We start from the raw sequence: 26,733 nt of genomic DNA, 5'->3' as shown, positions 1-26,733 counted from the left end.
GGCTCTTTTCGCCCTCCCCAGGCTCCTATAAAGCCTCTGGAGCCTGGGGAAGGCGAAAAATAGCTTTTAAAAAGGTTAACTCAGCTGGCCAGTGCGCGCATATGCGTTGGCCAGCAGACAGGGCAGCGCCTCGCGTGCCCTGACAAATGGCTCTGCGTGCCACTTGGGGCCGCGTGCCATAGGTTCGCCATCACTGTCCTACAACTTCTGAAGGCAAGCTGTTCCATTGGTTGTTTATTCTCACTGTCAGAAAATTTCTCCTTATTTCTAGGTTGAATTTCTCCTTGATCAGTTTCTCTCCATCATTCCTTGTCTGGCATTCGGGTGCCTTGAAAAACAGCTTTACCTCTTCGTTTCTGAGCAGCCCTTCAAATATTGGAACACTTCTATCATGTCTTCCCTGGTCCTTCTCTTCACTAGACTAGCCATGCTCAGTTCCTGCAACCGTTCTTCATATGTTTTAGACTCCAGTCCCCTAATCATCCTAGTTGCTCTTCTCTGCACTTTTTCTAGAGTCTCAACATCCTTTTTACAGTCTGGTTACCAAAACTGGATGCAGTATTTTATGTGTGGCCTTACTAGGGCTTTATAGAGTGGTATTAGTACCTCATTTGATCTTGATTGTATCCCTCTGTTAATATAATGTAGGGTTCCCTTGGCTTTTTTGGCTGTCACTGCACACTGGTTGTTCATATTTAACTGGTTGTTCACAAAGACTCAATATTTCTCTCACAGTTACTGCTATTAAGCCTGATTTCACCCAGTCTATACATGTATGTTTTTTCTTGCGTAAGTGTAAGACTTTACTTTCCTCTACATTGAATTTTATTTTGTAAGATAGGGCCCAGTGTTCAAGTCTGTCAAGATTCATCTGGATCTTGAGCTTATCTTCTAGGGCAGTGATGGCTAACCTTTTTCTAAATGTGTGCCAAAATTGTGCGTGTGCACGCTATCACATGCGTGCGTATACCCCACCCACCTGCGCATATACGCACAAACACCCTGCATATGCATGTGTGACACCCACCCACACTTGGAGGGGGAGTTTCTGATCACAAAAATCAACTGGATAAGGACTGAAATACAGTTTTAAAATTAATGTTTGTACAGTATGCAACTATGTGGTAAAGGTTACTTCAGATTTATTTTATGAATTAACTGTAGACTACTCTGATCCCCTTTAAAAATCTTGAGAAAGAGAAAAAATAAAAAAGACAGAAATTGGCCCTGAAGATATAGTATAGTGAACCATAAATATGACTTTTTTTAATCATTGGTATTCCTCAAGAATTGTTATTTTCTATTTGCCAAGGTAAATCATAATGTTTATAGCTGTTTCTTATTTCTTATTGGTTTAATCTCAGATTAGCTAAAGGACATTTTGCTACATGCCTCATTTCAAATGCTAAGATTACCAAAAATAGTTTATTAAAATGAGTTAAAATAGTTGGTGCTCCAGCTTAATGGCAATTCTCTTCCTTGGCACTATTTTTATTACCACTGAGTCCTAGTGTGTTCCAAATTTATTTATTTGTATTCCGCCTTTATTATTTTTACAAATAACTCAAGATGCATACCACCATCAGCACACCATCCTCCTCCTATTTTTTCTCAAAACAACAACTATGTGAGGTGAGTTAGCTGAGAGAAAGTGACTGGCCAAGGTCAACCAGCTCACTTTCGTGTTAAGGCAGGACTAGAACTCACGGTCTTCCACTTTCTCACCTGATGCCTTAACCACTACATCAAACAAGTATGCTAGAATCACACTTTGTCCACTCCTGTTTTGCTTGTGGACTGAGATAGCTCTGAGCCAAGGTGGCACGGTGGTTAGAGTGCAGTACTGCAGGCTACTTCAGCTGACTGCTAGTTTGCAATTCAGCAGTTCAAATCTCACCTGCTCAAGGTTGACTCAGCCTTCCATCCTTCCGAGGTGGGTAAAATGAGGACCCAGATTGTTGGGGGCAATAGGCTGTAAACCGCTTACAAAGGGCTGTAAAAGCACTATGAAGCGGTATATAAGTCTAAGTGCTATTGCTATTATCTGATCATTCCCCTGACTGCAGCTCTTCTTCCTATCTCCCATGGTTATTCTCACAGCCTATTACAGTGAGCAATCAATCCACTCTGAAATGTTAAATGACACTGACACTGAAAATATACTAAGACGAAGAGGTTACATGATATTGCTAAATTTATAAACTGCAACAATGATGCTAACTGCAAAATCAGAGGCCATTGAGAGACAACGTGTGGCTCACAAGTTTCTGCAACCCTCACCGGCCGAGAAACTTCTTCCGCAGTCAGTTAATCAGTTCCCCAGCAGGAAAAGAATTGTTGGTCCTTTGCCAGCAATAAACCAAACAGTGTGGCAACAAATAACTAGAGCTCTACAATATATCAGTGTCAGCCCGCTGTGTATGGCCAGGTCAACAGTCATGGCAGATTTCTTTATTATTATAGCGTACAATAACAGAAACTTGAAAGCCTGCCAGAGATTTTGCTTCCCCGTTTCATACCAAACAATATCTAGGTGGGGTGGATGAGAATCTGTTCGAGATTTTCATGCCTCCTTCTTTTTCAAAAGCAGGCACTATTTTCTCCATAATGGTTTGCTTTTTGTGTTTCTCGCTTCCTAAGGCCAGGTCTACATTCCTCCACTTTATTATTAATCATTAATATTATGAATACATTCATACCGGGTGGGGTATTCTGGGATTTGAAATCTGCACTGCTTCAAGTTGTTGAGGATGAAAAACACTTGAATTTCGTGTTAACATGTTACCCGCTCACATCATATGAAATAAACAGGAGGAAAATGTTATGTAACTGGAAAACAAGGCAAGTTCGCTTATCGTATGAAAGAATGACCTTGACTCCAACTTCCCATTGTCCTTATTTAAACAAAAGATCTTCATCAGTTTTCCTTGATAGTCATGGCAGTTTTAAAATAATGGCAAATCTTCAAAGGCCATATTGGATGACAAATGGAAAGAGCCAACAATATTTGTGGGGTGCGGTGTGTATTCTGGGAGTGAGTGGATTTTTTTTAAAGTTTTTTTTTCAAAACAAACATAACATATCCTCCTTTACATACGGTAGAAAGTATATCAGTTGGTTACAAAAAGGCTTACGTGCATCTCTTCCACAGTCAACAAACATAATTCATATTAACTCAAGTATTTTAACTCAGATATTTATAGATGTTACCGTCATCATACCTCCATTTTTATTTGACTATAATTGTTTAAACGTTCTTCATCATAGAATATACCAAAATTTAATACCTAACCACATACTGGCATTTCATTTACTATTTCTAAAATCCTCCAATAACACTGAATCCTTATGTCCTATTCTAGCTAAACATCCATAATATTTAATAACAAAGTTTTCTAATCCTTCTTTCCAAATCATTGTTTGCAATTTACATCCAATTTCCTTATGTTGTACCCATACCTGTATATACGAGTGAGTGGATTTTTGTAATGCAAGCATTATCATCTTTGTTTTCAGTCTAAGACGCAAAAGGAAGGGAGGGAGGGAGGGAGGGCTAAAGCAGAGGTGGTATTCTATTAGTTCAAACAGGTAGCGGAAATCGTGAGTGACCCTGCCCCAGCTCTACGGCATCCCATTTAGGCCCTTTTTTTCACCAAAACTGCATGCACGGAAGGTTGTACACATGCGTGGAGGTGGTGTGAGCAAAGTGGGCGTAAGTGCATGCTCACATTTGCAAACCGGTAGGAAGATAAGTGAATACCATCTCTGGGGCAAAGTACATCTGAAAATTACTATTTTACTATCCCAATTTTGAGATCCAAGGATTTGGGAAGCTGCAACAGAGATGAGCACCATCCTCTAGAATTGAACATAACTGAACAAGGGAAGTCTTTTCCTTTCTTTAAAACAGAACAGGAAACTACGGTGTATATATAGTTAAGAGGCTCCAACTAATTCCTCCCCAGTGATCCTTCCTACTGAGGTGTCTACTGCACCAGCCTGAAAAGAAACATTAGGAGGAGCCTCAATGAGGTTGAGGGGGGCTGGAGAAAATTTATTTATCAAATTTATATTCTGCCCTTCTCACCGGAGTGGTTCAGTGGCCTAGCAGTGGAGCTCTCACCTCACAATCAGGAGGCTGTGAGTTCGATCCTAGGTAGCGGCAGATATTTCTCTCTCTGGGCACCATGAGTAAAATATCAGCTGTGAACTCTGCCTTGGTGATGGGAAGGGCATCTGGCCAGTAAACACTCTGCTCCATTCAGTTGCCCTGACTGCATCCTGATGCAAGGGATTAATGGGTCATTTAAAGACACAAAAAAAATGCTGCCCATCTCACTCTGGTAGGCTTACAATTAAAATCATAAATGTAAAAAATATTAATAACATTAAACACAGAGGCAAGAAGCAGAAAGGTAAGACCAGCTTAGATGTTAGGTTTTACTAACATCAGGTAAGAAAAAAAAATTGCTATGGAGCTACGCAAAATAATCCTTCTGCTTGATGAACCTGGACTGGTAAAGGCCTCTCTTCTCCTGTTGTATCAATTGCAAGGGAAACATACACAATTCTATTCTGCTGAGGAAATGTGCAACTCCTATTTTGCCCTGTGGACAAAATCATGTATCAGTCTCATGTTCTCACGTGACCTCACCAGGGATTGCTCTGTCCAGTTACCTGACAAAAAAAAAAAACCCTGCATGAGATTTGCTTCCAAGTACACACAGCTAAAATTGCACTGTAAACAAACAGCAATCGTCAATATGAAAGAAGTAGAAAGTTAAGATGGTCCCTTAGTATTTAAACATATTCCTAATTACTACATGACTGTGGTTATTTTGGATCTATTTCTCTAGGATTTATTTCTAACTCACATATTTAAAGCAACCAACTGCTTGATAAACTAAACATCTGCTTTTGTATTATTTATGGTTTAAGTAAAAGTATTTCAGCGAAAGAGATGCATGCCAAGATTGGTTTGGAATATCCCTTGGGACGGAGATTCACATATTTTTCAAAGTTCATTAAAGTTTTATATATGGATTCATTCAAATATTAAAGACGGTATTGTTAGCTTGTGCTGTCTCATTTTCATCTGTTCCTGTCTTTGCATTGTAATGTAATAACATAATTGAATCAGTGTATTTATTACACTACAATGCAAAGACAGGAACAGATGAAAATTAACGTCAATTTGCTGAGTTAAATTTTGGGGGAATCAACTATGCTAATTAAACTCAATTAGCTGAGTTACATTTTGAGGCATCTTCCATTTTTCAGTCCTTCTGCTTTTTTGTAACTACATTACATCCATTTGAGTGACACATGTAATATATATCATATTTCTCCAGAAGTAAAATAAATGATTAGCTTGTAAGAATAGAGGATATAGTATTTTGCAAACGTTGAGGCTGTTAGTTGCAAAGTCGTGTCCGACCCATCGCAACCCCATGTACAATGTTCCTCCAGGTCTTCATGTTCTCTACCATGCTCAGGAGTCCATTTAAGCTCACGCCTACTGCTTCAGTGACTCCATCCAGCCACCTCATTCTCTGTCGTCCCTTTCTTCTTTTGCCCTCAATCTTTCCTAGCATTAGGCTCTTCTCCAGTGAGTCCCTCCTTCTCATTAGGTGGCCAAAGTATTTAAGTTTCATTTTCAGGATCTGGCCTTCTAAAGAGGAGTCATGGTTGATCTCCTCTAGGACTGACCAGTTCGATTGCCTTTCTAGACAGTTTTCCATGGCTACAAACCAGGCATAAAGCAAAAAAAGCTAGAAGAGGTATACACCTGGAGTGTGATACATACTTTAAAATAAGTCACAGCTCCTTGAATTTTGTACAGAGGGGAAGTAGCTCCCATCAGGAGGGAAGTATTAGGGGAAAGGTAATGCTCTTATTTCTAAATCCACAAATATGCCAGAGGCAATGATACGGAGAACGAATTATCTATCAGGGGCACAAGTTAATTTGTGCAGTGATGTTTTCAGATCTCTGCCCTGGGAAATGCAGATTTCTTATTTTTGCATTTCTGTTAGAAGCATGGAGGCTCTCCCAGGGTTGAAAGGATTAGCTGGTGACATCACTGTTGCCCCGAGGACACCTAGTTGCGGGTTCCTTTCACGTCCCTGGCAAGAGCTGGTTTGAAGGACGAGAGCTCAACCCCTCCCCACAGCAGCTCTTGAACGTGGGCTTGCTAACATCTTGCCCAGTACAATAATACAATAGTAGAGTTGGAAGGGACCTTGGAGTGTTCCAACCTCTCAAGCCATTCTGCTTCTGAGCCACCATGAACCATGTAGAATTGAGCAAAGTAAAATTGAGGGACCAAAGGGAGATGAGGCAAAAGGATGACTTCACCACCTCATTCTTTATTTATCTGCCCAGTGAAATGACATGCCAGGGTTCCAAGTGACACCCCCAACGAAATAAGACTCCGAGGGTTGAAGTTCCTGAAAGTTCCGTTTTATTAGAGATGTCATATTGGCACATATTAGCCAACACTCCAGAAGATAGGCTTAAGATACAGAAGGATCTTGACAAACTTGAACATTGGGCACTATCTAATAAAATGAAATTCAATGATGAAAAGAGTAAGGTTCTACATTTAGGCAACAAAAACGGAATGCACAGGTACAGTATAGGTGGTACCCTGCTCAACAGTAGTAACTGTGAAAGGGATCTTGGAGTCCTAGTAGACAACCATTTAAATATGAGCCAGCAGTGTGCAGCAGCTGCCAAAAAAGCCAACACAGTTCTAGGCTGCATAAACAGAGGGATAGAATCAAGATCCTGTGAAGTGTTAATACCACTTTATATTGCCTTGGTAAGGCCACACTTGGAATACTGCATTCAGTTCTGGTCGCCACGATGTAAAAAAGATGTGGAGACTCTAGAAAGAGTGCAGAGAAGAGCAACAAAGATGATTAGGGGACTGGAGACTAAAACATATGAAGAACGGTTGCAGGAACTGGGTATGTTTAGCTTAAGAGAAAGAAGGACTAGGGGAGACATGATAGCAGTGTTCCAATATTTCAGGGGTTGCCACAAAGAAGAGGGAGTCAAACTATTTTCCAAGGCACCTGAGGGTAGAACAAGAAGCAATGGGTGGAAACTAATCAAGGAAAGAAGCAACTTAGAACTGAGGAGAAATTTCCTGACAGAACAATTAATCAGTGGAACAGCTTGCCTCCAGAAGTTGTGAATTCCCCAACACTGGAAATCTTTAAGAAGATGTTGGATAGCCATCTGTCTGAAACGGTATAGGGTTTCCTGCCTAGGCAGGGGGTTGGACTAAAAGACCTCCAAGGTCCCTTCCAACTCTACTATTGTATTGTACATCTGAGAAAGCCTGAATCTGAAAGCTTCCAGGTTTTCCTCACCCAAAAGAAAGTCCAAGCCTCTACCCAGAACCCACATGTCCATCACATGGTCCAATCAAAGCACTGTCCCAACTGGAGATGCCTCCCAGTCATACCCCTCCAGGTGCAGGGCAGAATGTCCTTGACTCTCTGAGAAAGGAATGCTATTATGACTATATATCTCCCCAGCTCCATATGATTTCCCCCTCCCAGTTTCCCACAGACTAAATGTGGCAGGCCTGAAGATCCAATGCCCAAGATAGCTTCCATGCCTGACATGACGTAGTTCAGATGTGGTTTATTAATGTACAATACTGTTGTGGCACAGCCGTTGCCTCTGCCACCAGACTCCGAGAGTGAGGGTCCCTACAAGTCAGCTCCAGAGGAGATGGGGGACCCTGAACAGGGTGCGGACGCTGAGCAGGGATCCGAGAGTCTGGTCGGCCACCAGGAGGCGCCTGAGGCATGGAGCAATGGGGAGAGCCAGAGGAGGGGGGCTCCCGATGCCATGCCTTGGAGCAGCGGGGAAGAGTCACGAGACAGTGAGTCAGAACTCAGCAGGGAGTTTCTGGACGCTTGTTACTGCCGCGCCCATAGACGCAAGGAGCGTGGGCATAATTACCGGCGGTGAGAGCTCTCAGCTGCTGTTTGGGAGGCTCCTTTCCAGGTTATAAAAAGGGTTGACTGTGCATACGCCCTTTGCAGCAGTCAACAGAAGGCTTATGCCAGAAGTTCTAGTCTGGAATTCTAGCAACTTTACTTTACTTTACTTTATTTAGATTTTTAGACCGCCCCCTCTCCCGAAAGGGACTCGGGGCGGTGTACAGTCAAATTAAAACACAAATACATAGGAATAAATATAAATACACAAATCTTAAATTAAATGAGGAGGTTAGCTGGATAGCTGCTTTTGTGTTCTGTTCCTGTGAGTTTTGTCTTGGTGGCTTGCTGCCACGGAACCTCTTGTTTGTTTGTGCAATAAACCTTGTTCCCTTGTACTGTTCCGGAGTGTGTTCTGTGTGGGCAACGGAGGAAGGGGGGTCAGAACACAATACCATTAAGAAAAGACTTCAGAAACAGCTGTATATTAATAATTAGATATCTTCTTGCCGCTTATGTCAGATATTCAGCACTGGCATAAAACAGAAGGCACTGTTTAAAAGTTGACAATAACTTTTACTTCTGAATGGTGTATTCCTGTTAATAATATGTTATTTCCCAAAGGTGCTTTTTTCAAGAGACAACTGGACTTTCTGGTTTTTCTTTGAAGGCATTTTGCTTCTTATCCAAGAAGCTTCTTCAGCTCACACTCAATAGTGGAGAATGGAAGGATTTATACTCCTTGCAGACAACTGGTCATTTGCATTCTTTTAGTGAGTTGTTAAAGTCACCTGGAGGTTTATCTGTGTCATCAGGGTCACCTGAGTGGTGTGAACTCATTCCAGGTGACCTTAAGGCCTTGCTAAAAATAATGGAAATGACCAGCTATCTGCAAGAAGTATAAATCCTTCCATTCCCCATCATCCAGTCAGAGCTGAAGAAGCTTCTTAGATGAGAAGCAAAATGTCTTCAAAGAAAACCCAAAAGTCCAGTTTCCTTTTGAAAGAGCACCTTTGGGACAACCATGACCTGGATGACTGAGAATCTCCATAAATCTGTTGTTTCCTTATTAATTTTCACCTGTTATGATATGACAGATAAGATGTCTTTTTCCTTAAATTTCATTTTTTCCCCTGGGCTCTAAAAACATCAAGCCATCAAAATAAACTTTGATTTCTTTATTATGCATTTTACAATGTTTCCTATTTATGATCTGAAGATTACTGCTGATGAACTAACCAATCCCTTGGTGCCCTTTGACTGTAAACATACTCTAATGTCTCTCTCTCTCTCTCATTTCATTATCTTTTTGTTTCCAAATGCCAACTCTTTCCCCTTTATTACTCCTGCAGATGGCAAGGATCAAATAATGTCTGGAAAGAGATAAAATGCTGACGTGTTACATTTTAAGCTTCTGAAATTGGTTTTCAGCAAGAGCTTCTGGCTCGCTTCTTTTAGCAAATGTCATCTGCCTTTTTCTAATTAGCTGTAATTAGTTTCAAAGCTCTTAAGGTATTTATCACATTTGGGGGACTAATAGAACATCCCTGGGGGAATGTGCCTTGTACAAACGTGTGAAACGACACTGGCTTTTTGAGCTTTTTTGCTCTTTCTGTAGCCCAGATGTTTCTTTCTCGTCCCCTAAGGGAATCAATTTTTTTTATCAAGAAATACAACTTTTTATGGCACCCAAGGAAAACAAGGAACTCATAGAGATCTTTGTGTAGGAGGTTAAATGCTACATTTTGTTCATTTAATTTTAACATTTTTACCTCCTCCGTCTACGTCTATGTCTACGTTTACGTTTATGTCTACGTCTACGTTTATGTCTATGTATTTGTATATGGTTTTTAACATGACTGTACACCGCCCCGAGTCCTGCCTAGGAAAGGGTGCGGTCTAGAAATAAAAGTTTAAAGTTTATTATTATTATTATTATTAACATAGTGTTTTTACAAATGCATTTTAAAAAGTATCTTAAAATGAATTTGAAGTTGGAAAGAGGATGGGGTGGTGAAACAGTTTTTGAGACCAGGGGTGAAATGCTACCTGTTTGTCCGAACCGGTAGTAAAAAAAAAATGCTACCAGTTCGGGCGAACTGGTATTTCTGACGATCAGCTGTGATGCGTGATTTATATTAGCTAGAAAATCATATGGCACAGCGGATTCCCCCCCCCTCACATTTCTACTTACCTTTCAGGCACGCTTGCTAGCAGGCTCCGTCCACTTGACCAGACGTCATCACATCCATTTTTGACGCTCTGTGCATGCATGGAAGGTCCTGTACATGCGCGGAGGTGCCACGCGTGCTCACATTTGCGAACTGGTAGCGAAGATAAGTAGATTTCACCCCTGGTTGAGACCCTGGAAAGTGTGCAATGAAGAAGAAAAACTGATAATGCATCTGGACACTAAATCATATGATGGACAGTTGAGGGAGCTAGGGATGTCTAGCCTATTGAAGAGAAGGATTGGGCAGGAACATGATAACTGTATTCTAGTGCTTGAAAGGCTTCAGAAAGAAGAGGGGATTGACTTATTCTCCAAAGTACCAGAGGGCAGGACAAGAAGGGTTGTTAGAGAGACATCGAACTTAGAAGTAATTTTCTAACAGTAAGAACAATTAATGTGATAGCTTGTTGCCTAGAGTTGTGGGTATTCGATCACTGGAGGTTTTAAAAAAATAGATAGGACAATCATTGGACTGGAATAGTATAAGGCTCCTGTTTTGAGTATTAAAACAGACCTTGGATTAGAACAGGGTTCAGCAACCTTAAGTGCTCAAAGAGCCACAAAAGTCCTAACCGGAAGCCACTATTCAACCGGAAGTCCGGTTCCCCCCCATGGAGTCTCCTCCAAGCACAGCGTCCTTTTTCCTGTACCTGTCCTAACCAAAAACCCTATAAATTTGGAGCCCACCGGTGACAGGGAGCTGCAGCAGAGGGATGAAAGAGCCACATGCGGCTTCAGAGCCGCAAGTTTCCAACCGCTGGACTAGAAGATCTCCGAGGTACCTTCCATCCCTATGATTGTATGTTCTAAATAAAGCTCGAACCCGAGTCTGCTTCCTGAATTATGAAGTAGCAGGTTTCTGAAAGTGGGTGAAATGAATTGTTAGAAGAAAAATCTGGTCTAGTTCCAAGCTGGTAGAAAGCCACTGAAAATAAAATGGAGACAGGCTGAAGGAAATGAAGTCCGTTTATTTGGTAGTCATGACATCAGCATGTTTCTGGAGTGGCTGGCAAAATGGAGTTGAGAGTAGGTGGGTTTTTATACATTCTTTGGGACTTTGTGATTGAGATGCCTGTTCCTGTGTAGGAATATCTCCTTTAATATTCTAACAGGTTATTGCCAGATTCCTATGTGTCATGTAGCAGTCATGGTTGGTTCTATAGGCAAATCCTAGGTGTTTTGTTTGAGCTAATCTTGTCAACTTTGGCTCCTTGCCTGTTTTATTGCTTATTTGGAGTCTCTTTGCTTATGAATAGAATGACCCACTCTTTCTGAATGGATACAGAATCTCCATTCCTAAAGACTAGCCTCTTCAGGTTTCTGCTTGAGGCTGTTTTCCTACAGCAAAAAGACTGGGGCTGTTTTTTTGCCTTTAAGAAAATGTCTCTCCTCTTCTCCTTCAGGGAAAATATTTATTTTTACAATTTATTGTACATTTTTACTAAAAATGTATGTTGATAACTATAATAAGGTGCAGATATTATAAACTTCTTCCCCTTACTAAAGAAAATTCTGTGGGCAGAATGCCTGTACAGAATGATTGTTCTCTTGTATTAATAGTTAATATAACTAATAGGGTTAAATAAATCACAATGGGATTGTTATTAGATACTTAAGGTATTTGAAATTAAGCCAAGGTGATATTAAATAATGAATAAGATTATATATTTTAAAGTTGGCACAAAATATTTGTACTCAGCCGACACACTGGTTAATGGAAAAAGGATTGTTTATATAAAAATAAAATAATTATATTTTTTTAAAAAAGAATGATTGTTCTCTGTGACAAAAGGAAAGCCTACTGTTGTTTCTCCACTATAAAAAGAAATAGGGAACAATCTAGGAGTTTTTTTTAAGAAAAGGTTTACAAATAGGAGCCATTATATTTATATTAAGAAAGAAAAGGAAATGTATTTTGCTAGAATCTTCAAATGCAACCTTTCCCAGTCTGGTATCTTCCGGTTCTGTTGGCTAACATTTCCATCATACTATGTAGATGTCTCTTTAGCCATTTAGTAAAAAGTTTAATACTGTAGTACATTGTTTAAATGATCAACAAATAAGTAAAGCAGATTGTTTTTTATTAAAACAAAATTTTATTGGTAAAGCAGATTGTTTTAAGATTTAAAATCCACAGATATGTAACTGTTTTCTTAGAAACCTTGGAAAGATTTATTTATGGTCCTCCCAACTCAACAACACCAGCCCTTTTTTATTGAATTTTTGGAAGGAAGACCACCAGGAACACCCCAGGCTCTGAACTACAGTTAGAAGGTTTTTTTTTGCAGGGTGGGGTGGGGGGACGGGGAATCCAAGGCAGCAGCAATGATGTCCCATTGCTGGGAATTAAGCTCAACTCAAAGGAGACTGTACATAAATCAATTTATGAAAGAAAGATTTCACAGTTTTCCCATTTTCATTACTCCTTTATTTATATCACAATAATTAAAATCATTGATTTCCGCTATCATAGAAAGTGCTGGTGTAGATTTTAATAGCCAATGAATTTACAAGAATGTAAACATACTGACCTCTGGTGGTCATTGTAGGACAACTTTGTTAGTCTACTCCGAATTGTTTTGATAAAGTACCTGTAATGCATCTCCATGCAATTTAAATCTGCACAATGATTCTGTCTTCCCCTCCTTTCCCTCCCCAATTCAAACTGAAATCTGCATAAGTCAAGGCACTTTACATGACTGATAAAAGTGAGCTGCAGTTCACAAAAACCTGTGCCTCTAACGGTGGTGGGTTGTAGTAAATTTTTTACTACCGGTTCAAGCACGCTCCTCGGGTGTGCTTGTGCACGCTGCAGTTGCACAGAAGCGTCCTGGCAGGTGGGCAGAGTCTCCCGCCGCCGCTACTACCAGTTCGCCCAATCCGGATTGAACCTGCAGCAACCCACCTCTGGCCTTTAAATACATTTATTAGTTGGGAAAGGTCCTATCAGATTCCTTGTGGTTTATTTTAACTTCCAGAGTCAATCTGTGTGTTTGTCATGTAGGAAGTTATCACCCAGCCCTCTCCCAGAAAAATGAAATATCCTAGGAAATATTGAAAAGGCAGAATATTTCTCTGGATGTGAAAAGGAAGAAACGTGTTTTCTAAAGAGAGAATAGCTCCCTGTAGCTTCCTGTCCCCACCCACTTTGTCAATGGGCCATTAAGATATCCAAGCCAATCCCTTTACATAATAAAGAGTTCTCTCCTTCAGCTCCAGGGGGGATGGGATTAAGGCATGATAATATTGGCCCTTTACCCAACTCACCACATGGCATCTGAGAACTCAACCAAACCTGGATTCAAAACGCAGCCTAGAGAGTTGCCCCTGCATGGCCCCAATGGGAGTCTGACAATCAATCAGAATACAAGTTCAAGATCAAAGGCCAGAGAGGGCATAAAACCAGGGACTCTCAGCCTCCCCTCTCTTTTTCTCCACCAACATTGAAGCATGTGATCACTTTTTCTGTTCAGGACTCAAGCCATGTGGTCCTGTCCACCATTAAAACGATTTTTCCAAGCAGCCTCCCTGTCTCCAATACTCTCTTCTATCCCAGAAGACAGCTGTAAAGACTATGGGGGAGGGTGGAAATTGATTGTAAAGTTTTCTTTCTTTGCTTCCTTCACATAAATTCATTGTAAGGTTTTCTTTCTTGTCTCATTTATATTGTAATCAGTTTAATGTATTCATGTAAGAATTGTATTTGAGAATGGCTAGCACAGCAAGTTCTGAACACCTTAGATTTATTAAGTTATTCATAAAACTATAAGTAGTTATTGTTAAGCATTAACAATACTTCCTAATTCATAAAACATGCTATACAACTCAATAATTCATAAAACTGTTGGAAGAAATGTCCTTCTGGGTTCAGCTCCAAGTGGGGAAAAAGACACTGGAGACATGGAGCCTGCTTGGAAAGATGGTTTTAATGGTGGACAGGACCACATGGCTTGAGTCCTGAACAAGAAAGGTGATCATGTGCTTGGGAGAAGGGAGAAGAAGGGAGAAGAGAAGCTGAGTCCCTGGTTTTATGCCCTCTCTGGCCTTTGATCTTGAGCTTGTATTCTGATTGGTTGTCAGACTCCCATGGGGCCATGCAGGGGCAACTCTCTAGGCTGCCTTTTGAATCCATGTTTGGTTGAGTTCTCAGATGCCATTTGGGGAGTTGGGTAAAAGGCAATATTATCCTGCCTTAATCCCATCACTCTGGAGCTGAAGGGGAGAACTCTTTATTATGTAAAGTGGACTAGCTCAGGTTTTAATGGCTCATTGGTAAAGGGGGGTGGGCAGGAAGCTGCAGGCAGCTATTCTGTCTTTTAAAACATGTTTCTTCCTTTTCACATCCAGAGAAATATTCTGCCTTTTCAGGCAGGATAATATTTCCTAGGATATTTCATTTTTCTGGGAGAGGGCAGGGTGATAACTTCCTACAAAACAAAATATACATCCTCACTTATTCCAGTCTGTTTCCATTGTCACATCAAAACAGAAAATTTAATATTGTGTTAATTACATAAAGGCTGGTAGATTGTGTTTTTGTTGACAGTGACAAATGATTGCAGTAAATAATAAGACCTAATGCACCATGTTGCCAAAATTGAATACCCTACTGTAATTCCTTAGGTTATTTCACCTTCTCATATCCATTTAAATATTTTCTGAATTATTTTTATATGATCTTTGATACAACCTATGTTTGAAAGTAATTTGAACACCCAGCCCTCAGCCTTTTAAATACCAGGAAGCTAATTCACGGGAATAAACTAGTTATTATTTTAACATTTCCACTTGTCAATATGCAGTCTCTTTTTCTTTTCTCCCGACTTTCTTATCTCTGTTCTTGTTCTCCCCCCCCCACCCCCAATATTTTTAACAGTTTGTAAAACGCCCATTAGGAGTCAGGCAACATAATCAATTTAATAAATAAATTAAAAATTACGTTAATTAAATTAGCATTATGGTTTGGAGAGACATCATCATCTCGGGTTGCATTACTTCTTGGAGTTGCATCTGATCACAAGAGGCGGTGTGGCTGTATTTGTACGATGCTCCGAGGTACAAAGCATGCAACTGTTGGGAGAAATGTCCTTCTGGGTTCGGCTCCAAGTGGGGAAAAAAGACACTGGAGACATGGAGGCTGCTTGGAAAGATGGTTTAATGGTGGACAGGACCACATGGCCTGAGTCCTGAACAGAAAAGGTGATCACATGCTTCAATGTTGGTGGAGAAGAGAAGAGAAGGGAAGAGAAGACAAGAAGAAGGGCTGAAGAAGGGCTTGCAGGGATTTTTATAATCTGTTCTGCCCCACCTCTCTGTTTCCTGTTCCTGTGTAAGAAATGTATTCTGATTGGTTGCCAGACTCACATGGGCCCATGCAGGGGCAACCCTCTAGGCTGTTTTGAATTCAGGTTTGATTGAGTTCAGATGCCATGTGGTCAGTTGAGTAAAGGCTTATTATCCTGCCTTAATCCCATCACAGCTGAAGAGGAGAACTCTATTATGTAAAGTGGACTAGCTTGGCCTTCTTAATGGCCCATTGACAAAAGTGGGGATGGGCAGGAAGCTGTAGGAATTTAGTGTTTAAAATGTGTTTCTCCCTTTTTCATATTCAGGAAAATATAATATTCTGCCTTATCAATATTTCCTAGGATATTTCATTTTTCTGGGAGACGGCTGGGTGATAACTTCCTACACAACTATATTTCAACCAATTGCCCAAAGTGGCCCGAACAGTATTTATAATTCATTTGCCTGCGCGAAAATAGGTAAGTGGGTGGAGTTAGCTAAGTTCAAACGAACCACGAATCACTTCTGCCAGTCCTGCCCCTGCGCAGAAGGCGCTGCGGACGTCATTTCCCAGACAGCCCAAAGCCTGGCAATCTTATGTTCCTCGCTTTTCCTTCCGTCTTGGCCTCGGCGGACTTATTCAGTTGTGGCCCTTCTCTCTCTTTCTCTCTCTTTTTACCGGAAGCGTGTGGAAGACATTGCGGAAGTAGGGGCGGGATTAGTTCTTTCTCGTTCTGGCGGCTGAAAGAAGATGGTGAGTTGGTCCTTGTCCTGAGGGAAGATCGGTTTCCATCCAGCGCTTTTGGAGACTTTCGGTCCCGGGAGACGGGAGGGGAAAATTGCCTAGAGTTGATCAGACCTGGGGAAAAGAGTATTTTCCCAACAGGATCCCGTGGTTTCATACAATAGTTGACAATGGAAGATTGGAATGGAAGTCCAGGCCTAACTATTATTTTTCAGCCAGAAGAACGGCGGCTTTTCAGAGGCTTGTAGGGCATCGCTGGGATGGGGTGGAGGGCTAGGCAGTCCTCACTTTTAAGAGCAGGGAACAATATAGGTTTTCTGCGCGTTTAGTTCATGTTTTTCCTCTCTACTTATTTACATTGGAACTTCCTTTAGATGCCCCAGAATGAAGCGTGGTTCTGCAATCCATTAAGCAGAGTTTAAAAGGCGAGGTGCAGTGCATGGGTTAATTGAGGTTTTAATGCATCTCTTATTCAGAGGCGTTTGCTTGAGCTCGGGGGTTTTAAGATACGTTGCAGTTGGATAATTTAGGAATCCTTTAGTTCCAAAAGAAAGGGGTTGTAAGCGAAGGGCAAGTAAAGGTTTGCAGCTTTTCCTCATCCTATATGGCTTCTTTATTTCTACTGCTGCTTTGCCGTTTAGACGTGCAAGTTTCCTCCAGCGTGCATAGTCTGTGCCCGATCTGTTTAGAACGCTGGTTCTCTCAAGGTGTGATCTGAATTTTTGGGGATACATTACCCATCCAACTTGATCAGCATGGGATATTGCAAAAGAATTCTAAACAGGGAACAGCCTGCCACTAGATCCTATCATCATTTTAGCCGTTGACTATCCATAGCAGGATGAAGGCCTCTTCTGCATGTTTCCAGCAATATGGTCCCGAGCTTTCCTTTACCATTGGGCCCACAATACTTGCTGATTGATCCATCTTGGTTTAGGTCTTTTTATCAAGTGGGATTTATCAAGTGGGACCCTGTCTGTCTATCTAATATATAATGTAATACACATATACACACTAATTTACTAGGACTTACCAGTGAGTTAAGTAATAGTTAAAATATGCATATAGTATCAATGCATATTTTGAGTGTAAAAGTGATTTATACTTGATTCCAGAATAACTTTAATTTCAGTGTTTTGCTTCACCTTTGTGATTAAGTCAAATTTAATTTGTTTATAACTTTATATGATGGCTGAAATAATGTGTTGCTCTTAGTAAACCATGTTTTTATATGTCAGGTAAGATTGCAATAAGGACATATTGTGACTTCTAAATCAGCATACATACATACTATACTGTTAATTCAGTTATCTGAAAAATGTGTTACCTTTATATCAGCACAGCCATAACAGCTAAAATATGACCTAACAGCAGTACAAAACCTGTTAGGGTTGGTGTGGAATCTTCACTTTATTTTTGCAGTTGTATTTTAGGAAGTAGTAGTTATCAGCTCAGCTAGGAAAAACGTTCTGCTCCTCAGATAGAAGGCAGTAAATAGCCATAATTATTGGTGCCAAATTGACAACAAATTCTCCATTAATTTGTTCACACACTTTTAAAGACCACATACTTTATAATATTTAGGACTGCCCATTTTAAAATGCATAACTATGTGGCTAACTGCCAGTTTATGAGAAAAACTTTTTTTAAAGTTAAAAATAATCCAGTACAAAAGAAAACCAAGGCAACATATAACAGACTAGCAAAACAGGCACTTCTTGTAACTTCCCTGTCCTTATGTCTAGGATGAAGGCTTAATCCATGATGTAAAGTTGACACATGGATTTCTAAGGAGTTGTGTTGTACCTTTCAAATAAACATACAAAAACATTTTTATGTAGAGAAAAAACAACTCAATAAACTTTTGATAGGGTATTGTTTTGGTTTTTCCCACCTAGAAATCTGCTTAAAGCTTCCACAGAACTTGCAAAAGTGTGAGTATTTTGTAGGCACATTCTTTGAGCTATTGAGCTGGACCAATTTGATGCAAAATATTTTCTCCTGTTAGCTACTGTTGCTGTATCAAAGTGTCTCAGGAATCACACAGGTAAGAGTTATGGTAGTGTTATCATTTGTGTAAAGTAATTTCCATGTCTGTTTCAGACAAAAGGAACATCTTCTTTTGGCAAGCGCCGCAACAAGACACATACGTTGTGTCGGCGATGTGGATCCAAGGCCTACCATCTCCAGAAGTCCACCTGTGGAAAATGTGGATATCCTGCTAAACGCAAGAGAAAGTGTAAGATTGTCATTTTTCAAAGTACAGGAGTAACTAGTATTTAGAGCATGAAAATACTGTGTATTTGTATTGGCAAGGATGGACAGGTGGGCTGCTGTTTATTTTTTTTTCAGAAAGCTAGCTTATGTCCCTGTGATGATGCCTGTCCTTCATAGTAGTAATCAGATGTATGATTAGTAGATTATGACCAGTTACACGATTGTGTACCAGCCAAGGTTGGTTACTTACTTCTGTATGCTATAAACCCCCTCCCCCACTAAACTTTTGCAATAACAACTAGCTTCTTAGCAAGATGTTAGGTACCGTATTTTTCAGAGTATAAGATACGCCTAAATTTACAGTATTAAAACAAAAAAATAGTTTTTGGCCTCCATATGTCATGTTTTTGCCCTCCCCGACCCCCAGAAGCACTCTGCAGTGCTCTGCATGGCCCGTTTTTGCCAAAACTGCACCTGTTTTTTGTCCTGCAGAGTGCTGCTGGGGACCTGGGAGGGTGAAAACACGATGCGCGGAGGGCTCTGGCACAAAAACGGGCCCATTTTTGGCTAAAATGGGCCATGCAGAGCACAGCAGAGTGCTTCTGGGGACCTGGGAAGGCAAAAACGCGACCCATGAAGGGCTTGAGAGCCCAAAAACGGATCCATTTTTTCTGAAAATGGGACATGTGGCGCACTGCAGAGTGCTTCTGTGGGCTGGGGAGGGCGAAAACACCTGCATCCGATCTATAAGACACCAAAATTTTCACTCAATTTTAGGGGGGGAGGTGTGTTTTATATTCTGAAAAATACGGTATTTCTGTAGGATGGTTTTGTGTCAGGCTTTTATTTATTGAAGTTAGTCCTAATACAGTGTATAAACAAAATGCTTCATATTACTGACGTTTATGCCCAAAAGAATGAATGGAACTCAAGTCTTCCCTGCTCCTAATCTAAAACTTAACCACTAGACCAAGTTGGTTTTCATCGTAATTTTACTGTGTTTAATTTTTCTCTTATTTTGGGATAGTTTTCAACAACAGTTATTACTGTTCTAAAATTATATCAATAAAAATATTATTTTTCTCCTTAGACTTCCCAAAAAGTGTTAACATGAATGTGGGTAATAGAAGCTTGTACGGGGATGGAAACACCCAAGCTCAGATTTCAGTGGGAATAAAATTGGGCAGTGTAACGAACTGTGTGGAGTAAAAGAGAATATAAATTGTGTGCCACCATATTTTTTCTTTAGATAACTGGAGTGCTAAAGCCAAAAGGCGCAATACTACCGGCACTGGCCGTATGAGGCATCTAAAAAAAGTCTACCGAAGATTCAGGTAAGATTCCTCTAAATTTATCTTGGCTGAAATTCAGAACTATCATGTTGTTGGGCCAGAACAATGCAGTCAGATTTCTGAATCACAATATTATTTGTTTCATGCATATTCCTACAAATGCTATGTGCCACCCAGGTTCATTTGTCCGTGAAGTGGGTGTCTATATAAATATGAATAAATAAATGATGCTGAGGCCTTTTTAACAGCAAACAGGCAATTACCATAAGTGCCACCTAGATTTTGTCGTTATTCCTTATAAAAGCTTAATAAAATCAAGTCCCTGTTGAGAGGAGCTTGATTTCTGATGGTTCACAGACACATCTGTGTAATTTTTGTGGCAGCAGTATTGAGGTAGTTTTGTATTACCTTCTTTTAGGCCGTTGGTTTATCTTTCCTGATGGTCTCGTATCAGGACAGTACTAATAAGGCTCCATTTTGATTGGATTGCCATTCTACATAAGGCAAATTCCTTTGGAGTAAATTAAAAATGTTTTCCCAAGTCATGGTTAACAATTGATTTCTTTAAGACACTCTAAGCACGCTAACCTTGTGCTTAAATGTAATATTCATTATTTAAATGACTTGGGAGTCACAACTTCAGCTTACTTTGATGTGGGAATGAGGATGCTATATGGATTTTAGCAGCTTATCTGTGATGTTCTTAAAACCAAAGTCTGAACATCTGATTTCCTAAGTGATTTCATTTTGTAACTGAGATAAGCTGTTTTTTTTTTAAAAAAGAAATATATATATATATAAATGCTTAAATGCAAAAAGTCCTGTTTCTTCTTTGCCTTATACAGGAATGGATTCCGTGAAGGAACAGCGCCAAAGCCCAAGAGAGCTGCTGTTGTGGCTTCCAGCTCATCTTAAGGACTCAGATGTTGGTTTAAAATAAATGGCTACGCTATAAAAACAAAATGTCATCTTTATGCAGTTTATTCAAATTTGGTGATTCGTTTTGTTCCTTATTAATCTGAAATTTGACTGTAAATTCAGGGTCTGTTGGTCATTGTACTGTGATTTCTGTGTTTCAGTATCTGCAGTCAGACTATAATTTCTATATTATAATCTTTAAAATAAGCAATGTTTCACAATCGTGAATCGCAACTTGAAGATGTTTGGACTTCAGCTCCCAGAATTCTCCAGCAAGCATGTCCACACATCTTCAAATTGCCAATGTTGTTGTTAGTTGCAAAGTCGTGTCCGACCCATTGTGACCCCATAGACAATGTTCCTGTCCTCTACCATCCTCTGGATTTCATTTAAGCTTATGCCTACTGCTTTGGTGACTCCATCCAGCCACCTCATTGTCTGTCGTCCCCTTCTTATTTTGTCCTCAATCTTTCCCAGCATTAGGCTCTTCTCCAGTGAGTTCGTCTTTCTCATTGGGGGGCCAAAGTATTTTGAGTTTCAGCTTCAGGATCTGGCCCTCTAAAGAGCAGTCAGAGTCGATCTCTAGGACTGACCGGTTTGATTGCCTTGCAGTCCAAGAGACTCGCAGGAGTTTTCTCCAGCACCATAGTTGAAAGGCCTCAATTTTTTTGCGTTCAGTCTTTCTTATGGTCCAACTTTCACAGCCATACATTGCAACTGAGAAAACCATAGACTTGACTATATGTACTTTTATTGGCAGGGTGATGCCTCTGCTTTTTAGTACGCTGTCTAGATTTGCCATAGCTTTCCTCCCCAGGAGCAAGCGTCTTCTTTCAGGAAAACCCCATGGACAGTACCAAAAGGCCAAGGTTGAAAAACACTTAATTCTTCAAACCCTGTTCTCATGTGGTATGCAAAGTGGGAAGCTGACCTATGGAAATGCAGAGCAAGATTTTGAAACATTCTATATGTGGGACTAAAGGACAATAATATCTTGAGAGGAAAAGAGATGAACAGGAAATAGCTTTCTTGTAAATACACATAGTCCTTGACTTAACCATCATTAATTTAGTGACCAAAGTTACAATGTTTTATGATTTTTTCACATTTAATGACTTGCAGTATCCCTGCGTCACATGATCACAATTTGAACACTTGGCAATTGGCATGTGTTTATGATGGTTGCAGTGTCCCAGGGTCATGTGATCACCTTTTCTTACATGGTAAAGTCAGATTCACTTAACTGTTATTAACTGCAGGGATTCACTTAACATCTGAGGCAAGAAATGTCATAAAATGGGGCAAAACTCACTGTCTCACAATATTTAAAGAGATCACTTGTACCATGTTCTCAAAATTGCTGAACAGACCCAAATGTTAAGACATGATAACAGCGGTTGGTATAAGTATGTCATAAAATTGAGTTCAAGCCTCTCAAGAGTTTTCCAATAGTTCTTTTATTCTTGTGTTATTCAGACAAAAAGCAAGACGTGTGCAATTAAACTTAATTAGTTCCTTTATATATTACCTGGCTAATTTCAAAGTTAGTTTAGTACAATCGGCTGTGCCAACTAGGCTATCAAGAAACTATGCCCAACAAGGCTAGTTAGAAACTATGCCTAACAAGATAGTTCAAGTTGTGGTAAGTTTTGTTGCCCAACTAGGCTACACATTCACACAATACTACATGCATACACTCTCAGCACAGGTGATCAGGCTGCATTAGAGTGGGCTGGGAAGCAGACTGGGCGTCCCTCTTCCAAGAAGAGTCATCTTGGTTCTAGGTCTGGGTTCCATGATTCCATCAAAATATACAATCCACTGCATTTGTTGCACCCACTAATGTTCCACCTGTTATCAGCAATTATTCACTCATACTGACACCCAAGATCTTGCGCTATCAGTAATACATTCCAGCAACATGAGTTTCCCAGTGGGGCCATGTAAAGGCTAGATATGGTTGTACTATAGGCCCACTATACTCATGACTTATTGTAATATATGTTATACATTGTATGTCAAATATTTGTAATATTCATAGCATATAACGTGATACGTAACAAGTATCAAAAAAATTGCTTTGGAGACCTGAAGGATTCTAATGAGCTGATAACTAGAAGTATATACTTGACTATGATTGGATCCAGACTTCGTCATGAGTAACTTAACATAACTAATAAAAATTTTATTTAGCTAAAACAAAACAAAATGTAAGGTAAAGCCCTATTGGCAGTAAAACATTACAGTATAATAAACAATATAGACTTGTCTTACTGTATTTTTCAGAGTATAAGACGCACCGGAGTATAAGAGGCATTAAGATTTTGAAGAGGCAAATAAAAAGTTTTTGCACTGCAGACCTCACAAAAACGGCCCGGTTTTTGCAAAAACAGGCCCGTCTTTTGTCAAAAAAAGAGGGCATGCATAGCCTTTAGGAGGGTTGTAGAGTGCTCCTGAGGGCTGGGGGGGGGGCAAAAATGAGCAAAAATCAGCCCGTTTTTCTGCTCATTTTTGCCCTCCCCAGTCCCCAGGAGCACTCTGGAAACCTCCTAAAGACTATGCACGGCTGTTTTGGTGAAGGGGGCGGGGTTTCGGGAGGCCAAAAATGCTGTATTCAGTGTATAAGACGCGCCCAGATTTTCACCCTCTTTTTGAGGGAAAAAGATGTGTGTTCTACTCCAAAAAATATGGTAATTCCAGCACAGGCATAATATAAATTTAGAGTGATTATTGATTAAATTCTTTCCCCTGGCCTCTCCTTGCCAAAACTAACCTAGTCTCTCAGAACAGGACTGCTGGCCACAGAAATAGTCCTTTTTGCCATTGTCACCACCACCAGATAATCCTTAATAAAGCTTCATATATTTACCTATTCATATTATACCTGGGATTTAACATGTTCAGCGCTATCAGAGCTTAATAGTAAACTCAGGGAATGCATGTGGATCAGTAGCTCTGGATGGTCTTGACATTAAAGCAAAAAATTGCATGAGATTTCAAATATGAACTGAAGTGCCAAAAATCCCTATATATAATACAGGAACTCTGCAGAATTCACATTTATCTGAATAGTGTTCAACATCAGTAACTTGCTTCTAGATTAAGATTTATTTATTTATTTATTTATTTATTTTACCGTGCTTCTAGACCGCCCCCTCTCCCAAAAGGGACTCGGGGCGGTGTACAGTCCATGCAAAATATATCAAAATACAATAAAAAGTTGAATATGTACAGTTGGAATGGAGGAGGTTAAAATGGAATTAAAAGAACTGTACAGAGCCAGTATATATAAATATAAATTTAAATTTTAAACCCCTAAAACACACACAATAAATTAAAAACAATACCCCTAAAATAACCAGTTAATAGTGCATTTGCCAGGAGGAACAGTTGTAATTATGCCAGGCCTGCTAATTGGAACAGGTGAGTCTTCAATTTCTGCCGGAAGGAGCGGAGGTCAGTAATGGTTCTGATGTCGGGGGGGAGGTCATTCCAGAGGGTTGGGCCCATCACAGAGAAGGCCCTACTCCTTGGTGTCGCCCGTTGGCATTGCCTAGTGGACGGCACCAGGAGGATGCGATCCCGCAAGTAACTAGGTCCCGTGCCATGGAGCGCTTTAAAGATGGTAATCAGCACCTTGAAACACACCCGAAAAACCACAGGCAGCCAGTGCAGCTCGCGCAGGAGAGGTGTTACGTGGGAGTACCTCGTACTCCCCATCACAGCCCGCGCGGCTGCGTTCTGAACTAACTGCAGTCTCCAGGCGCGTCCCAAGGGCAGCCCCATGTAGAGAGCATTACAGTAATCCAGGCGGGACGTCACCAGCGCATGAGTGACCGTGCGTAGGGCATCCCGGTCCAGTAGGGGGCGCAATTGGCGCACCAGGCGAACCAAACACCGGGACATCACTTCGACAGCCTCGTTGGGGTGGTTTGGGGTTGAAATATACAGCTGAGTATCGTCAGCGTAGAGGTGGTACTCAACCCCAAAACCACGGATGATCTCACCCAGCGGCTTCACATATGTGTTGAACAGGAGAGGCGAGAGGACCGACCCCTGTGGCACTCCACAAGTGAGTGGCCTCGGGGCCGACCTCTGTCCCCCTGTCAACACACATTTCTTCCGGTCAGAGAGGTAGGAGCCGAACCACCGCAGAACGGTACCTCCGACTCCTATCCCCTCCAACCGGCGCAATAGGATACCATGGTCGATGGTATCAAAAGCCGCCGAGAGGTCTAATAGGACCAGGATAGAGGAACAACCTCTATCTCTGGCCCTCCAGAGATCATCGACCAACGCGACCAAGGCTGTCTCCGTGCTGTGCCCGGGTCGGAAGCCGGACTGGTGTGAGTCTAGATAATCGGATTCGTCAAGGTGTCGTGGAAACTGCTTGCCCACCACATTCTTGACAACCTTCGCTAGAAAGGGAAGGTTGGAGACTGGACAATAATTAGCTAGCTCCGTTGGGTCAAGTGAAGGCCTCTTAAGTAAGAGCCTCACCACCGCCTCCTTCAAGGCGGTTGGCAAGGATCCCTCACCCAATGAGGCATTCACCAGGCCCAGAAGCCAGCCTCGGGTCACCTCCCAAGATGCCAGTACCAACCAGGAGGGACACGGGTCCATTAAACATGTGGTGGGTCGCAGCCGTCTGCGCAACCTGTCCAAATCCTTGGGGGCAACAGAATCAAACTCCTCCCAGGATGGTCTCACAAGACTCGCTGTTGGCGGCCCGTCCGGTCCACTGAGGGGGGCCCATCCTGCAGATATTCCCCAAACTCCTCTGCTCTGCCCTGCAAGGGCGCCCCCTGCGTCCTCTGTGATAAGAGGGAGCGGGTCACCCTAAACAGGGCGGCAGGACGGTTATCCGCGGACGCAATAAGAGTGGCGCAATATCTACGTTTGGCCGCCCTTAATGCCACAAGGTAGGTCCGTAAATAGGTTCTTACCTGTGTTCGATCAGATGCATTTTGGATGCTAATAAGAATATTCATAGAGACATATTGGTGGGTTGGTAGAGACTATGATTAGCTCCTATACTTTAATAGTTAGACAGTTGTTCTGTGCAGTGCACTGCCTGCTCTACCAGCCAAACATACAATAAAATACTACTTTACTTTGCAGTAAAGTAGAAAGGTCCTAGATTGATTTCCTTTCAATACTATTAAAATGGCAATTGGGTGATTGGAAAGACTTTGTCACTAAGTGGAGAGCTTCCCCAAAATAATGTGGACAATAAAGGTAAAGGTTCCTCTTGCACATACGTGCTAGTCGTTCCCAACTCTAGGGGGCGGTGCTCATCTCTGTTTCAAAGCCGAAGACACAGCGCTGTCTGAAGACGTCTCCGTGGTCATGTGGCCGGCATGACTAAACGCCAGAGGCGCATGGAACACTGTTACCTTCCCACCAAAGGTGGTTCCTATTTTTCTACTTGCATTTTGTTACATGCTTTCAAACTGCTAGGTTGGCAGAAGCTGGGACAAGTAATGGAAGCTCATTCCTTTACGTGGCACTAGGGATTCGAACCGACAAACTGCCGACCTTTCTGATCGACAAGTTTAGCGTCTTAGCCACTGAGACACTGCGTCCCTGTGTGGACAATAGATCTGTGCAAATTAGCTCTGATTTAATTCACACGGGAGGTTCGAAGTGGGCTTGATTTGAATACTGTACAATAGAATATAAAAGATTTGCCCACAGGCAACCATTGGGAGGCTTTCAGACACCTGAAGCCGCTTTATTTTTTTGGAGAACAAGATGAAAAGAACAGATGGTACGGTAGATCCTTTAGAGGGCAGCAAACCCACTGAGGTTCAGCTAGATGGACTCCAGGGCTTTATTGCAATTAAAAATGTATTTCTCCATAATGTCTTTTTAGGGCAGATAGAGTAGAACTGGAGAAAATCCAACTTGGCATTTAATGTGTAGTGTAGTTTATAAATATTCAAATCTCTTTTAATAGTAAGCACCTACTTCTCCCCTAGTTTTTTTTTTGGGGGGGGGGGAGTGCTGTGAGCTAGTGCAACCCTACCACTGATCTCTAGGTTTTGGGAGGAAGGAGGAAGCCTGGCACAGGTGCCTGGAAAG

General features: G+C 41.2%; 1 protein-coding gene across 1 annotated transcript; it reads left to right on the top strand.

The window, feature by feature from the left end:
• Positions 1–16,093: 16,093 nt before the first annotated feature.
• On the top strand, positions 16,094–20,694 carry RPL37 (ribosomal protein L37). Its single transcript, XM_081940345.1, has 4 exons — positions 16,094–16,231; positions 18,326–18,461; positions 19,689–19,773; positions 20,577–20,694. The coding sequence occupies exons 1-4, from the start codon at positions 16,229–16,231 to the stop codon at positions 20,644–20,646; spliced, it is 294 nt and encodes a 97-aa protein (XP_081796471.1). The 5' UTR covers positions 16,094–16,228; the 3' UTR covers positions 20,647–20,694.
• The last annotated feature ends 6,039 nt before the right edge of the window (positions 20,695–26,733 follow it).

Source organism: Natrix helvetica, assembly GCF_964273705.1.
Source record: "Natrix helvetica genome assembly, chromosome: 2".
In the NCBI taxonomy this organism is placed as follows: Eukaryota; Metazoa; Chordata; class Lepidosauria; order Squamata; family Natricidae; genus Natrix; species Natrix helvetica.
This window is presented reverse-complemented; position numbering and strand designations above follow the sequence as displayed.

Excerpts from the sequence above, each read along its gene's own strand:
- RPL37 (XM_081940345.1), top strand. Across the intron at positions 18,462-19,688 it reads TGCTAAACGCAAGAGAAAGT|ATAACTGGAGTGCTAAAGCC; the intron begins GTAAGATTGTCA and ends TTTTTTCTTTAG. Across the intron at positions 19,774-20,576 it reads AAAGTCTACCGAAGATTCAG|GAATGGATTCCGTGAAGGAA; the intron begins GTAAGATTCCTC and ends TGCCTTATACAG.